Source organism: Xyrauchen texanus, chromosome 30, assembly GCF_025860055.1.
Source record: "Xyrauchen texanus isolate HMW12.3.18 chromosome 30, RBS_HiC_50CHRs, whole genome shotgun sequence".
Lineage (NCBI taxonomy): Eukaryota > Metazoa > Chordata > Actinopteri > Cypriniformes > Catostomidae > Xyrauchen > Xyrauchen texanus.
This window is the reverse complement of record NC_068305.1, coordinates 35,578,662-35,593,412: the sequence shown is the minus strand read 5'-3', so window position 1 is coordinate 35,593,412 and position 14,751 is coordinate 35,578,662. Positions and strand designations below refer to the sequence as shown.

The window sequence follows — 14,751 nt, the reverse complement described above, 5'->3', positions numbered from 1 at the left end:
GCTTTTAGTAAAATTGCTTTTATGGTGCTTTTTGTCCTATTTGGAGTTTGACCGCATCCGTCCCCATTCACTTTCATTGTATGGAAAGCACAGTGTCAACACTGCTAAATTAATGCATAATTGCATGGTTTTTATTCAACGGTTTTTAATTTTTTGTTTCTGTTTTTGTCTTTTTAGGAATCGATTTTAAGATCAAAACAGTTGAATTGCAGGGAAAGAAGATAAAGCTACAGATATGGTGAGTAGTCGTTTGAGTGTTTGTATAATTTTATCAAATGTACACTACTGGTCAAAAGTTTACAGTCACTTACTCATTCTTTATTATTATTAGTTTTATTTAATTTTTTCACATTTTAGAATAATAGAAAAGTCATCAAAACTATGGAATAACATAAATGGAACTATGGGAATTCGGTTGTAACAACTAAATCCTGTGTTATATTTTGGCATCTTCAAAGTAGTCCCTTTGTCTAGAATTTACAGACATTTTCTCTTGACATTTTCTCAAACAACTTCTTCAATACGGTTTAAAAAGCATCCCAGGGTGAAACCTCAAGGAGTTCCCATCTATGTTGGGCACTTATTGGCTGCTTTTCTTTATTATTTGGTCCAAGTCCTCAATTAGCAACTAGTTCTCCAAAATTTATTTTGTTTTACACAAAAGATGGAGTCAAATGGATGGTGTTGTCAAAAGTAGGGATGCACCGATCCGATACTGGATTGTGTCGGCTCTGATACTGAAGCTTTTAGACGGATCAGGTATCGGTCCAACGAGCCAGATCCAAATCCGATACTGCGTGTTAGTCATGTTCATTACTGTCAAGCGCAAAAAATGACATAAAAGAACCATAAAAACACAATTAAAGTAGTTCATATGACTCGTGCATTTTATGCAAAGCCACTTCAAGACGTGCAATAGCTCTGTGAATCACAAAAGGCTGTGTTTTAATAAGTAAATATATAAAATGCACGCGCAGCTCCAGTGCGTCCAGTGCGTTTACACACACACACACACACTCGCGGCTATTTTTAGCTTTCACACGGTGTGCAATATTTGAGCGCTACTCACGAACAACATCTCGGATGTAGATGCTCAATAGTTCATTTCACTTATAATATGCATTTAGAATGGCACTGGTGGTGATTTTGTTTTACCAGAATTTGAATATGTGAATTAAACTACTGTGAACTTGCCTACAAACAGACACACTTACAAGACTTCCTGGAGAGCTCAGAATGTCAAAATAAAAGTGTGAGTGTTTCAAAGTTAAAGATGCATGATTGAGATATATTACTATATCTTACTATTATATTATAATTATTTTTACAAATTATAATAATATTGATGTTGAATGGGTTCCCAAAAATAACTGTGTGAATGAAAAGTGAGACGATATCTTCCAACTAAATTGAAAATAAAAGAGATCTGAATCCTTTAAAGTCCAGATAAGTTGAAAAATTTGGACAATTAATCTAATTAAAATTGTGACATTTCCTAGTGTGATTTATTAAACCGCTAAAGGATGCAGTCTTGGTGAGTAAGAGCTGCGTACTTTAAATCCGACCACTCATACATGCTGAGAATCATTCATGACATTTTGTATCAGATGACAGAGCAGAGCACTAATCTACTGTCAACCATGCGGCACATGTATACTATATATTCATTTAATTAAATCACAGCATTTACACTTTAATCTCAACTTTATATATAAAGCAATTGAAACAACAGAGATGACCAAAGTGCTTCACAGTAATACAATTTTAAACATAACATTTCAAAATTACCACATTCACAAACACCAGTAGTCTAAAATACAAACATCCAAAGCTGTGTTTTCACAGCTGGTGGTGGCGTAGTGGGCTAAACCACATAACTAGTAATCAGAAGGTCGCTGGTTCGATCCTCACGGCCACCCCCATTGTGTCCTTGAGCAAGGCACTTAACTCCAGGTTGCTCCGGGAGGATTGTCTCTGTAATAAATGCACTGTAAGTCACTTTGGATAAAAGCGTCTGCCAAATGCATAAATGTAAATGTAGTATCAAGAGATGAGATTTCAGACGTGTCTGGAAAGTGACGATTCAGGCAAAAAATACACGTCATAATAAAAGCATGTTTCAAAATATAAGCTAGAGCCCTGAAATTGAAGAATTTGTGACAAGTATATTATAAATGTATAGTAAAATGTAATATTCACTGTAATGATGATGATAATAATAATAATAATAATAATAATAATAATAATTAAGCAGTATATCACAAGCAAGACTGCTGTTGCAAAAAAATGCAATGTTGAAAAGTTTCACTTGTTAAAAGATTTAAGAATGTATTGATTAGAGACCATTTTGATGATTAAATTAAACAAAAGAAATGGGCTGTGTCTTGTTTGGAAGGCTGCATGCTAGGTAGGATGCCTTCGTAGGACAAATTGAAACGTAACATAACATGGTTGCTATGACAGCACACCACTCTTTAACAAGCGCGAGCGCTTTGAGTCCCTTTGGAAGGGAATGTATGAGGTACATTTTAGGAGAGTTATAAAGATGTAAAGGGTAAAGAAAATATAATTTACAGGTGTACTTTTAGTCTAATACTTGTACTCTAATACCTATAATTATACATATTATATACTCTGCACCCATCTACTGAGGTACTTCAACTTGGGAATTAACATTCCTTGCGTTTGAACATCATATTTTTTTTTAGACATTTCCGTTGTAGCAAAGTATTGTGGGTTATGAGTGCCCACGAAGTACACACCTCATGCATCCTCCGAATTCCCGTGTAAGAAGGTCGCATTCGAAGTGTCCTACTTGCTTTTCTGAAACGAGACCGCCTCGATGGCGTATGCGGCCGACAAATGCGACCTCCGGAGGATGCAGCCTCCTAAACGAGATAATGCCATAGAGTTCTGGAAATAATAATAATTACAAAAAGGAAAACATGATTTGATAAAGAATATAACCGATTTCAATAGGGCGCTACTTAAAAACGCTTAAGAAATGCATCCTTGTTTGAGAAACTCGAAGGAAACATGCATTTATTGTTTTCATTTAAAAGTAATTTTTTTAATTGGTGTGTTCAATTGCACATTGTCATATTAGCATATTTATGCTGTGATATCAAACCGTGAAATTTCAGTGGTATCTGTAGCTAACGACTACTGAAATTTTGGTACCGTGACAACACTACATATGGGTTTTAAATGACAAGGATTACTTTAATTTTTGGATGAACTTTTCCTTTAATTCTCAATGTAAGACATAAAAAAAAAAGAAGAAAAAAAAGGATGACCTTCACCGACACAAGTGATGTGAGCGAATAAATTCAAAGAGATCTGAACGACCTTCTAAAGAAAAGCTCAGTGACTGTGCTCTTAACAACTTTTACCTCTATGGAAATTTACCATCAGATGTTTTGCTTGAAAGCTAAATCATATCTCCAATAGTCCATGTGGTGACACATTCCTGGCGCTATGCCACCAAAGCTCAAATATGAGAAACAAAAATGTTATTCCAGCAGATAACTTGCTTTTCCATGGCTGTGATTATATGTGAAGCTGAACCACATTTGGAAGTCACTCTGGATTACAGAGCTAAATGCCTTGTGTGTATGTCTGTTATATGAATCATTCAGTCTTGTGAGAATCTGCTCCAGTACATACAGATGGGGGACATAAGTGTTTGATTGTGGTTGTTGGTGTGTTTGTGCAGGGATACAGCGGGGCAGGAACGATTTCACACCATCACTACCTCTTACTACAGAGGGGCCATGGGCATCATGTTGGTCTATGACATCACCAACGCCAAGAGCTTCGAAAACATCAGCAAATGGCTCAGAAACATTGATGAGGTCAGGCACCGCACCACATTACTGTAACGTTACTGTAACCCTCTGGCAACATCACTGTTAAAGCGCTCAAATCATGAGGAATCAAGTTGTCCTTGATCTTTTAACATAAGAGCGTAACTTTCAGAATTTTAAGCGTCTTCCCCTCAATTTATAAAAATATGAGCAAGAACATTGACTGAAAGAGCAAAGAATAAAAGAGCTTTTATTGAATATTGAGCTGCAGAAACATTTTGTGTTTTAGAAACTTTCTGCCATTACACAGATGAATACATAAACAGTGACTGTTAAGATTGTTAGTGGTCAGAGAGAGTGAGTCTGTTTGCTGGCGTGGTGTCTATATTGCAGAAAAGTATCTTGCACCACCGATCCAAATGGGCTAAGCATGAACGCCACTGCTTAAAGGTTTCTATAGACTAAGTCTTCTGAAAAGTGTTTGTGCGTGTGTGTTTGTTACAGCATGCTAACGAGGACGTCGAGAGGATGTTGCTAGGCAACAAGTGTGACATGATGGACAAACGAATCGTACCAAAAGGCAAGGGGGAACAGGTGAGATATACAGGGTCAGAGTGGTTTATAGATAATGAGTTTTGAGATGCAACTTCTCAGAAACCGTTCTAGCTTGTTGATTGCATGTGCTGTGCTTTAGCATGCTAATAGTAATGCTACACAGTATCTTTATTGCAAACATGCAACATTACAATGTTTGCAGGACATTTTTTTATTATAATATGTTTTATCAAATTTCATCGCGTCATGCTGATCACTTCCCTTATAGACACCATGTAACAGTTACTGTTAGAATGCTAAAAACCCCACGCTAACAACTTTACATTTATCGCCACTGATACAGCCATACATTTCAGAACGACTAGTTGGAGCAATGTTCCTTTTATTAAGCATAATCTGCATGTCTGTTATTTTTATATAAACAATGGTTTGTATTTAGCCTATTTGTTGGTTACCCTTTTGAAGAACGGCACTTAGCTAGCGGTCATTTATCGGCAACAAAAAAAATCTGATCAATGTTTTGGGACATGACCCTAAACCAGCCTAATTATACAGAGCTTCATTTAACACTGACTATTTGATTTTGAAAATATGTAGTTTGGCACATTCCAAGTTCAGGTCCACTTTGTACATTTTAACTGTTTTTGCGCTTACCCTCAGATCGCAAGAGAACACGGGATTCGCTTCTTCGAGACGAGCGCGAAAGCCAACATCAACATCGAGAAGGCGTTCCTCACGTTAGCAGAAGACATTCTCAGAAAGGTGAGTTCAAAAATAACAAACCAAGATTTCAACGCTAGTACTTAAATGCGGTATCAGAAATGTCAATTACAGCTGACATACAGTAAGGGAAAAAAATATTTGATCCCCTGCTGATATTGTACGTTTGCCCACTGACAAACAAATGATCAGTCTATAATTTTAATGATAGGTTAATTTGAACCATGAGAGACAGAATAACAACAAAAAAAATCCAGAAAAACGCATGTCAAAAATTTCATACATTGTATACAATTATACAATTAAGTATTCGACCCCTCTGCAAAACATGACTTAGTACTTGGTGGCAAAAACCTTGTTGGCAATCACAGAGTTCAGACGTTGCTTGTAGTTGGCCACCAGGTTTGCACACATCTCAGGAGGGATTTTGTCCCACTCCTCTTTGCAGATCTTCAAGTCATTAAGGTTTCGAGGCTGACGTTTGGCAACTGGAACCTTCAGCTCCCTCCACAGATTTTCTATGGGATTACGGTCTGGAGACTGGCTGGGCCACTCCAGGACCTTAATGTGCTTCTTCTTGAGCCACTCCTTTGTTGCCTTGGCAGTGTGTTTTGGGTCATTGCCATGCTGGAATACCCATCCACGACCCATTTTCAATGCCCTAGCTGAGGGAAGGAGGTTCTCACCCAAGATTTGATGGTACATGGCCCTGTCCATCGTTCCTTTGATGCGGTGAAGTTGTCCTGTCCACTGAGCAGAAATCACCCCCAAAGCATAATGTTTCCACCTCCATGTTTGTTGGTGGGGATGGTGTTCTTGGGGTCATAGGCAGCATTACTCCTCCTCCAAACATGGCGAGTTGAGTGATGCCAAAGAGCTCGATTTTGGTCTCATCTGACCACTACACTTTCACCCAAACTTCAGACGGGCCTGTACATGTGCTTTCTTGAGCAGGGGGACCTTGCGGGCGCTGCAGGATTTCAGTCCTTAACGGCGTAGTGTGTTACCAATTGTTTTCTTGGTGACTATGGTCCCAGCTGCCTTGAGATCATTGACAAGATCCTCCCGTGTAGTTCTGGGCTGATTCCTCACCGGTCTCATGATCATTGCAACTCCACGTGGGGAGATCTTACATGGAGCCCCAGACTGAGGGAGATTGACAGTTCTTTTGTGCTTCTTCCATTTGCGAATAAATGCACCAACTGTTGTCACCTTCTCACCAAGCTGCTTGGCGATGGTCTTGTAGCCCATTCCAGCCTTGCGTAGATCTACAATCTTGTCCCTGACATCCTTGGACAGCTCTTTGGTCTTGGCCATGGTGTAGAATTTGGTATCTGATTGATTGATTGCTTCTGTGAACAGGTGTCTTTTATACAGGTAACAAGCTTAGATTAGGAGCACTCCCTTTAAGAGTGTCCTCCTAATCTCAGCCCGTTACCTGTATAAAAGACACCTGGGAGCCAGAAATCTCTGATTGAGAGGGGGTTGAATACTTTTTTCCCCTCATTAAAATGCAATTCAATTTATAACTTTTTTGACATGCGTTTTTCTGGATTTTTGATGTTGTTATTCTGTCTCTCACTGTTCAAATTAACCTACCATTAAAATTATAGACTGATCATTTCTTTGTCAGTGGGCAAACGTACAAAATCAGCAGGGGATCAAATAATTTTTCCCTCACTGTACTGTGAATATTTGCATTCTAATATTAATATTCATGCCATTTATATTTATGCAGAGGTGCTCTGGAATATATGTAAATTAGACCCGATATTAAATAACTATTCCGGGATCAATTCAAGTTAAACTCAATCGACAGCACTTGTGGCATAATATTGATTACCACAAAAGTTCATTTGGAATTGCCCCTCCTTTTCTTAAAAAAAAAATAATTAAAAAAAAGCTAAAATCTGGGTTCCAGTGAAGCACTTACAATGAAACTCACGGTTTCGAAAGTATAGCCACAAGACAAACAATATGCATATAAACATGGTTTTAGTGTAATAAAATCACTTACTAACATTTCTGTTTAAAGTTATAGCCAATTATTCAACTTGCCATGATGATGTAATGTCACCAAACCTTAAAATGGCTGTAAAAATGACGATTTAAGCAACTTTACAGCTCAAATAATATGTATATTTCTAATCGGTCATTATTAGTACGTTTTAAGAAAATGAGGGACAAATTATGCCAAATACTTTTTGTGGCGATCAACATTATGCCACAAATGCTGTTGACTGAGGATGAAATGTACCCCAAATATTCCTTTAAAGGATCCACAACCAATTAAATAGTGTTAACAGGATATTTCACCCCAAAATGAAAATTCTCTCATCGTTTACTCACCCGCCGTCCCAGATTTGTATGACTTTCCTTTTTTATCAGAACACAAATGATGATTTTTAGAAGAATATTTCAGCTCTGTAGGTCCATACAATGCAAGTGAATGGTGACCAGATCTTTGTAGCTCGAAAACATCAAATAAAGGTAATGGAAGTTATCCATAAGACTCCAGTGGTTAAATCTATGTCTTCAGAAGTGATATAATAGGTGTTAGTGAGAAATGGATCAGAATTGAAGTCATTTTTCTCTCTAAGTCTCCACTTTCACTTTTACATCTGAAAGTCACACGTGTGGTGCCTGTTTAGTTTCACTTTTACTTTAAAAGGACTTATATTTTTATCTGTTTCTCATCCACACCTATTAGATTGCTTCTGAATTTAAACACTGGAGTCGTATGGGTTAATTTAATGTTTTCTTTGGGATTATCCAGAGCTACAAAGTTCTGGTCACCATTCACTTGCATTGTTTGGACCTACAGAGCTGAAATATTCTTCTTAAAAAAACATAATTTGTGTTCTGCTGAAGAACGCAAGTCATGCACATCTGGGATGACATGAGTGAATAAATAAGAGAATACAAATTTTTGGGTGAACTATCCCTTTAATTTAAAGTGTAAACTGAAATCTGGCATCAAATGAACACTTGTATCAAAGCCCCTGTGAAACACAAATTGAAAAAATGTATCTTTTGTTTTGCTTCTTATTTGCAGACACCTGTAAAAGAGCCCAACAGTGAAAACGTGGACATCAGCACTGGGGGTGGAGTCACAGGATGGAAGACCAAGTGCTGCAGTTGAACAGACACACACTTGCACATTTTACTCAAACACACACAACTCTCTCTCTCTCTCTCTCTCTCTCTTACCCCCCTCACGCTCTCTCATTCACTCATCCCTCATTTCTGTCTAACACTCTTCTGTTCTGTCCTTCTCATAGGATTCTCTGTAAAAACACATCTCTAACGTTTCTCTGACACTCATGACTGCTTGCTGACATTTTTATTTCAGAAAAAAAAATGTAAGAGAAAAAGAAGTCATTTCATGTTTCTTCTTACTTATTTTAAAGTGTAAAGAAAGAAAGAAATGAATTTAAACAAACAAACAAAAGCGTGTTCACCACTACATAAAGGCCGCTAGAGGACCTGGAGACGCACAGATGAGCGGCCGTAGCGTTCAGTATGACATCATAGATGAAGACTTTTGTCCAGTGTTTGGGGTTAGTGTTGTGTGTTAGTGTGAGAGATCTCTAGTGGGGGTTATTTGTTTTTTTTGAGTTGATTTCTTTCGTCCGGTGCCTTAATGTAGAGCCCAAGGGGCTCATCCCTTCCTCCCCCAAACACAATTAACTATCACTGTCCTGTAACAGTTACAAACACAAACTAGTCCTCTCCTCTCTGCCTGACCCCACTAACTCAACCCCACACATGCTCGAGTGGAACCATCCGGATTCATCATGTTTGCTCGGAAGAGAATGGCATTATATATTTTTTCCTCTTTTATTTTTCAGAAATACTTGTTTTATGAATCTCCTCAATGTATTATTTGTTTTTCCTCACATACTCAATTACTCATTCTCTCCTGCATGCTGGTTTCTCTGGGTTTTTGGGGGTCTTTTGTAAGTTTTGCCATGTTTGTAATTCACAGGAAGTATTTCTTCTAGTCAAGATATACGTGTCAGGGAGGGGAGCGTTCACTTTGGAAATTCAAACAATTTTGCAGATCCATTAAAAATAAGCTTGTTTAAGTTACATGTTTGTCACATTTATTCGGGGTTTATTCGAGGTTTTGGTGTAGTATACGAGTACGTGTGTGTGCTATAATTTGGGGACGCCGTCCACGGGCGAAAAAAGTTTCATGAAGTAAAAAGTGTTATTGCTTTATATTGTTTTTACTTTATCAGTATTTATCAGCACCTCATCAAACAGTTAAAGGAATATTCCAGGTTCAATACAAGTTAAGCTAAATCTGCATAATGTGTATAAACACTACATTAACTTGACTCGTCAAAAAAAACTATTTTTCGAGGGTTTAAAGGCTTTTAATTTTATAAACGCACTTGCATTAATTCTGTTAAACCTTGTGTATTATTTGAGGTTACAGAGTTTACGGCATTTCTAACCAGTGATTATTTAGCGGAGATGAACCAATGACCTTTTAGATACAGACATCACCTGTCAATCAACTCTAGAACATGCATGCATATTAGCTATACAAGCCAGGAAAATTTTGTTTTTTAGCATAAAATGCTGCACTGGCATGACTGGAAATGGCCTCCTGAGAGTGTTCCAAAGATGGCCGACAGTGGATTGACCTCCTAGAAAGACCAGAAATGCAAAACGGGCAATTAGAATCATCATAGCTCTGCCCAGTGGTTGCTCGGCTGTTGATTGGGCAGTTACTGAGATTAAAGGAATCGTTCACCAAAAAATAAAAATTCTCTCATTATATAATCGCTCTCATGCCATCCCAGGTGTGCAGGACACCAATTAAGGTTTTTAGAAGAATATTTTAGCTCTGTAGGTTCATATGAAATTTTGATGCCCCAAAAATCACAGACAGTCAGCATAATGGTAATCCATAAGACTCCAGTGGATAAATCAATGTCTCCAGAAGCGATTTGATAGGTGTGGGTGAGAAACAGATCAATGTTTAAGTCCATTTTTGCTAGAAATTCTTCTCCCTGCTCAGTAGGGGGCGTAAGCATGAGGTGTGAATCACCAAAAACAAAAGAAGAAGAATGTAAAAGTTAAAATGAACACTGAGCAGGGAGAATTTATTGTAAAAATTGACTTAAAGGGATAGTTTGCCCCAAAATTATAATTTTCTCATCGTTTACTCCCCCTCATGATATCCCAGATGTGATTTACTTCAGAACACATTTGAAGAAAAATATCTCCGTTCAGTAGATCCTTAAATGCAAGTGAATGGAGATTTCTCTTTTGAAGCTCCAAAAATCACAGACAGTCAGCATAATCATCATTGATATGACTCCAGCGGTTAAATGAATGTCTTCCAAAGCGGCACGATCACTTTTGATGTGAAAATAGATCAATATTGAAGTACTTTTTAACTATAATCCAACGCTTCACAAGAGCCCAAGTGGTCTTTCGTGTGACGTATTCGCCTTGCCATTACACAGAAGTAATCTCACGTTCTCCACTCGGTTGAGACATTTAAGATAAGCACACAAATGCACCATTGTGAGTAAAGAAACGGATCAATACAGATCTAAACCAAAATCAACCAAGCTACTGTACAGAGTTCCTTCTACTCGTAAACCGCTGCTTTTCCGGCTTTGATGCACATGCTTCAGTTCTCGCGTGTTTCAAATGCCAATGCGATTAAGGCACACACGTGTAACGCTGCTCACCGGAAGCATGATTTAGATTTTGTTATTTTTTTAAATTACTTAGATATTTATCTTTTTCACACCAAAAGCGATCGTGTCGCTAAGAGGACAGCTGGAGTCGTAGGATGATGTTTATGCTGACTGTCTGTGATTTTTAGAGCTTCAAAAGAGAAATCTCCATCCACTTGCATTTTAAGGACCTACTGAGTGGAGATGTTTTTCTTCAAATGTGTTCTGTTGAAGAAATAAAGTCATGCACAACTGGGATATCATGAGGGTGAAGAAATAATGAGAAATTCTGGGTGAACTATTGCTTTAAATATTGATCGGTTTCTCACCCAAAGCTATCATACCGCTTTTGAAGACATTGTTTTAATTACTTGAGTCATATGGATTACTCTTATGCTGACTTGTGTGATTTTTGGAGCTTAAACATTTTTTACTACCATTCACTTGCATTGTATGGACCAAAAGAGCTGAGAAGTTTTTCTGAAAATCTCCATTTGTGTTCTGCTGAAGAAAGTAAGTAGTTTGGTGTTGAGTAAATGATGAGAATTAGTAACAGAGAATTCAGTTATATGTCAAAAAAACACCAGTGACCAGGGTTAGACTGGTAATCTGGCATCCTGGGCATTTTTCCGGTGGGCCGAGGCACTTTGGGGCCGATCACTGGCAGACTGGCCATCGGGAGAACCGAGTGTGAAACGGGCCTAATAGGCCGTGATAAGCTAAAATGAGCTGCTGCATTATGCATAACGGCCCACAAAACAGCACCGCAATATGCAGAAAAGGACAAACACCCTCTGGTCACCACTGAGTAATGGTAACACCAGTGACTGTTTTCATGAAATGTGCATTTTATAAAAGGGCATCTGCAGTACTTCAAACTACATGCTGCTTCATCATGCTGTACTCTATAAATCATGTCATTTAATCCACGTTATAATAAAATCAATCATACCAGTGACGTTATTTAAAAGCCTTAAATGAAATTATGGAATATATTGGTACATTTCTGATAAATGAAAAGGGACAGAATACTTCAAATGTGCCTTTCTTGATAGAACTTCAAGTAGGACGCAGGATGTAGTAAGTGATGTCACTTACTTTAAATGTAATGGTCCGCTTTAATACAGGAAGTCAGGTTAACACATTGTTCTATTTAAAAATGTATAATGTGCTATTTTGCACTGCCATGTTAAATAAGCAAGCCAGCACTTAAATAATCTCTTGTGCCTGCCCTGTACACTGAAGGTGTACTTGTGATCCGGAGTACAGCAGATTATTTCCTTCATTATGAGTCTGAATGTCTTTTTGGTACATTTTTATTTGGATGAACATAAAAAAATTTAAAATTTGCTTTTGCACCACCATCTAACCTGACACTTCAAGTTAGCTGCAGTTCATCTCCTGTGCCAGTGCCATTCCTGTGAGATCCAATCAAGAGGAATGCATGGGCTAATCCTATTTCGAGAAAGAAAAAATGTAAACTATTTAGCATGGGTTAATAGCTACATACAAGTTACATTTAAATCCCTTACAGAAAGTGTTCCTTTGAAATGGACTAATCGCACAGCTTCAATTTAGAGCTGCATATAAAGGAATCATATAAAACAACTTAAAATACAAGCTTAATTATTGCAACATTGGCCAATGTATTATCTTGTATTTTGAGTTGTGCATTATTTTTTTCCTTTCTGAAACTGTTAAATGTATTGGTTTGCATTGCATTTACAATCCTGTGAAAACAAGGGGTGCTGCAGCATCCCCAGCACCCACACATCCCACACCCCTGCTAATAATAATAATTATTATTATTTTAATAAGCAGTGACATGGCTCAAGGGGGCAACTATTTCCATCGTATGATATATAATATTTATTTGGAATTTCATTTAGTTATGTCATCATGTAATAAATGGGATATTGAGGTATACATTATTACCTTTAACCCTTGTGTGTCAGACAGAAATGTCTGCATCAACAAACTGCCGTAAAAGTATTATACAATTATTTTCCATATAGTAAATGTTAGGGGAGTGTGTCAATTATTAGCAACAACATTGATTTTGGTGCATTATTATTTTTTGTTCCGTGTCATATTTTTTTTTATATATAACCGTGTCAAAAAAATGCCATAAAGGTATTATATATATGAATATAATTTTTAACCAACATCAGTCCTGATCACCCGCACAATTGTAGCTGAATCATTTATTCAACTAGCCTGCAGTGCTCTATAATACAGCAAACTGAAAATAGGATAAAAGCATGTTTTTGCTCCATAGGCTAAACATGAGAAAAATGGTGCCATCTGGTGAAAAATATTACAAATATAAAAACTAAATTAAAAATTAAAAAGACAAAAATATCCCGAAGCATGCACAAGGGTTAAAATGCGAGACAAATTGATTTTAAAGCTCAAAATAGAGCCCTAAACTTCGATACGTGACCTTGGGGACAAGGTCATTGGAATTTCATATAATTGATTAAAAACATTTATTGCCTAATTTATGGCTAAAACAAGAACATCTTATAGTATTTGAGTATGCGAATAAATTATGCCTAAACAGCATATCACTTATTACAGGAACAATCCCCCCGGAGCAACCTGGAGTTAAGTGCCTTGCACAAGGACACAATGGTGGTGGCTGTGGGTATCGAACCAGCGACCTTCTGATTAACAGTTATGTGCTTAAGCCCACTACGCCACCAAAAAGATCTCTCCCACTATAATCGACGAAGCGACACGTCAAAGCAGTGTTACGGGAATATGAAATATCTGATCTTACAAATAAACCTTGAAAACTGTCTGTATTGTTTGAAAACCACTGATAAAATGATCTTTATTCCATGAAATGAATCAGATGTTCTGCTAGAAATTAACATTAGCATGTAATCCGCAGTGACGTGTGTTGTCTTTAGTTGAACTCTCCTTTTGCTATTTTTAAGTGTGTGTTGTGTGTTAAAGAGCTGCAGTTCTTTTCATATGTTAATGATGAAATGTGCTATCATGTGTGCTGCATACTAAACAACCTCCTGCAGGAGAAAACAGGGCCCTAGCAAGGTAATCTGGGCCCCTTTCCTGTTAAAAAGTTTACAGTTTGTGGGACCCCCTGGATCTTTGGGCCCCTAGAATCGTTACCACTTTTCACCCTACTAGCTACGACCCTGACTGTACAACATCTGGGTTGACTGTCTCACAGAGTCAAGACCATCAGCAGCAGCACCAGACGTTGTCGCATCGTGTGACAGGAACCCCCTGCAAGATGTTCTGTGTGCTGCTGGATGTCCTGATCAGTCCAAATGGATGAGCTTTTCAGATGTCTATGTTTGTGTGATGAGGTGAATAATGTAGAAGTGTTTTCAGATATTTAATGATGGTCGTATTTGTGCTGCTGCAACCAGAGAGGTGTGTGACCCCCTGAACCTATGGTAAAACATTCACTCAAACTTTATAATTGTTTTAAAGCTGAAGTGTGTAAATTCTCGGCCACCAAAATGAGATTAAAAAATGAACATTGGTTTCAAACAGCTTTTTGAAAATGCCCCAGCGCACAGTTAGCCCCGCCCCAAACGCACGCCATTGGTTGAGACAATGATGTTGTGTTGGGCTGGACGGGCCGCTCGATTTTTGGGAATTAACAAACGAATGGCCTTCTTATAGTTGTCTCTGCTTAGTATATTTACATTTATGCATTTGGCAGACTTTATCCAAAGCGACTTTAGCTGGTGCCGCACTACCCAACGTCAAACAACTCGATTTTGGCAGAGGGTGTCACATATGCAGACTATTTTGTTGAGATCTCACTCTGTTCAGTCAAAGGATATGACACACTTCCTGATTAAGAATGCCGGAGTAGTGACAAACATATCAGCTCATTGCACCTTTCTCTCTGATACCCTGTCACGTGGAGCTCGTCATAATAGCACAGTAGTGCTACCTGAGCAGGGCTGGATGGTAATCTAGCATACCGG

The 14,751-nt window shown here is 37.9% G+C and overlaps 1 protein-coding gene across 1 annotated transcript in view; it reads left to right on the top strand.

Annotated features, from left to right (window-relative positions):
• Positions 1-9,182, top strand: part of rab10 (RAB10, member RAS oncogene family) — a 33,655-nt gene extending 24,473 nt beyond the window's left edge. The window contains exons 2-6 of the mRNA XM_052098394.1: positions 178-238; positions 3,716-3,854; positions 4,311-4,400; positions 5,022-5,123; positions 8,137-9,182. Coding sequence (XP_051954354.1) covers positions 178-238; positions 3,716-3,854; positions 4,311-4,400; positions 5,022-5,123; positions 8,137-8,223 — 479 coding nt within the window. The 3' untranslated portion in view covers positions 8,224-9,182. The remainder of the gene's footprint in view (positions 1-177; positions 239-3,715; positions 3,855-4,310; positions 4,401-5,021; positions 5,124-8,136) is intronic.
• The last annotated feature ends 5,569 nt before the right edge of the window (positions 9,183-14,751 follow it).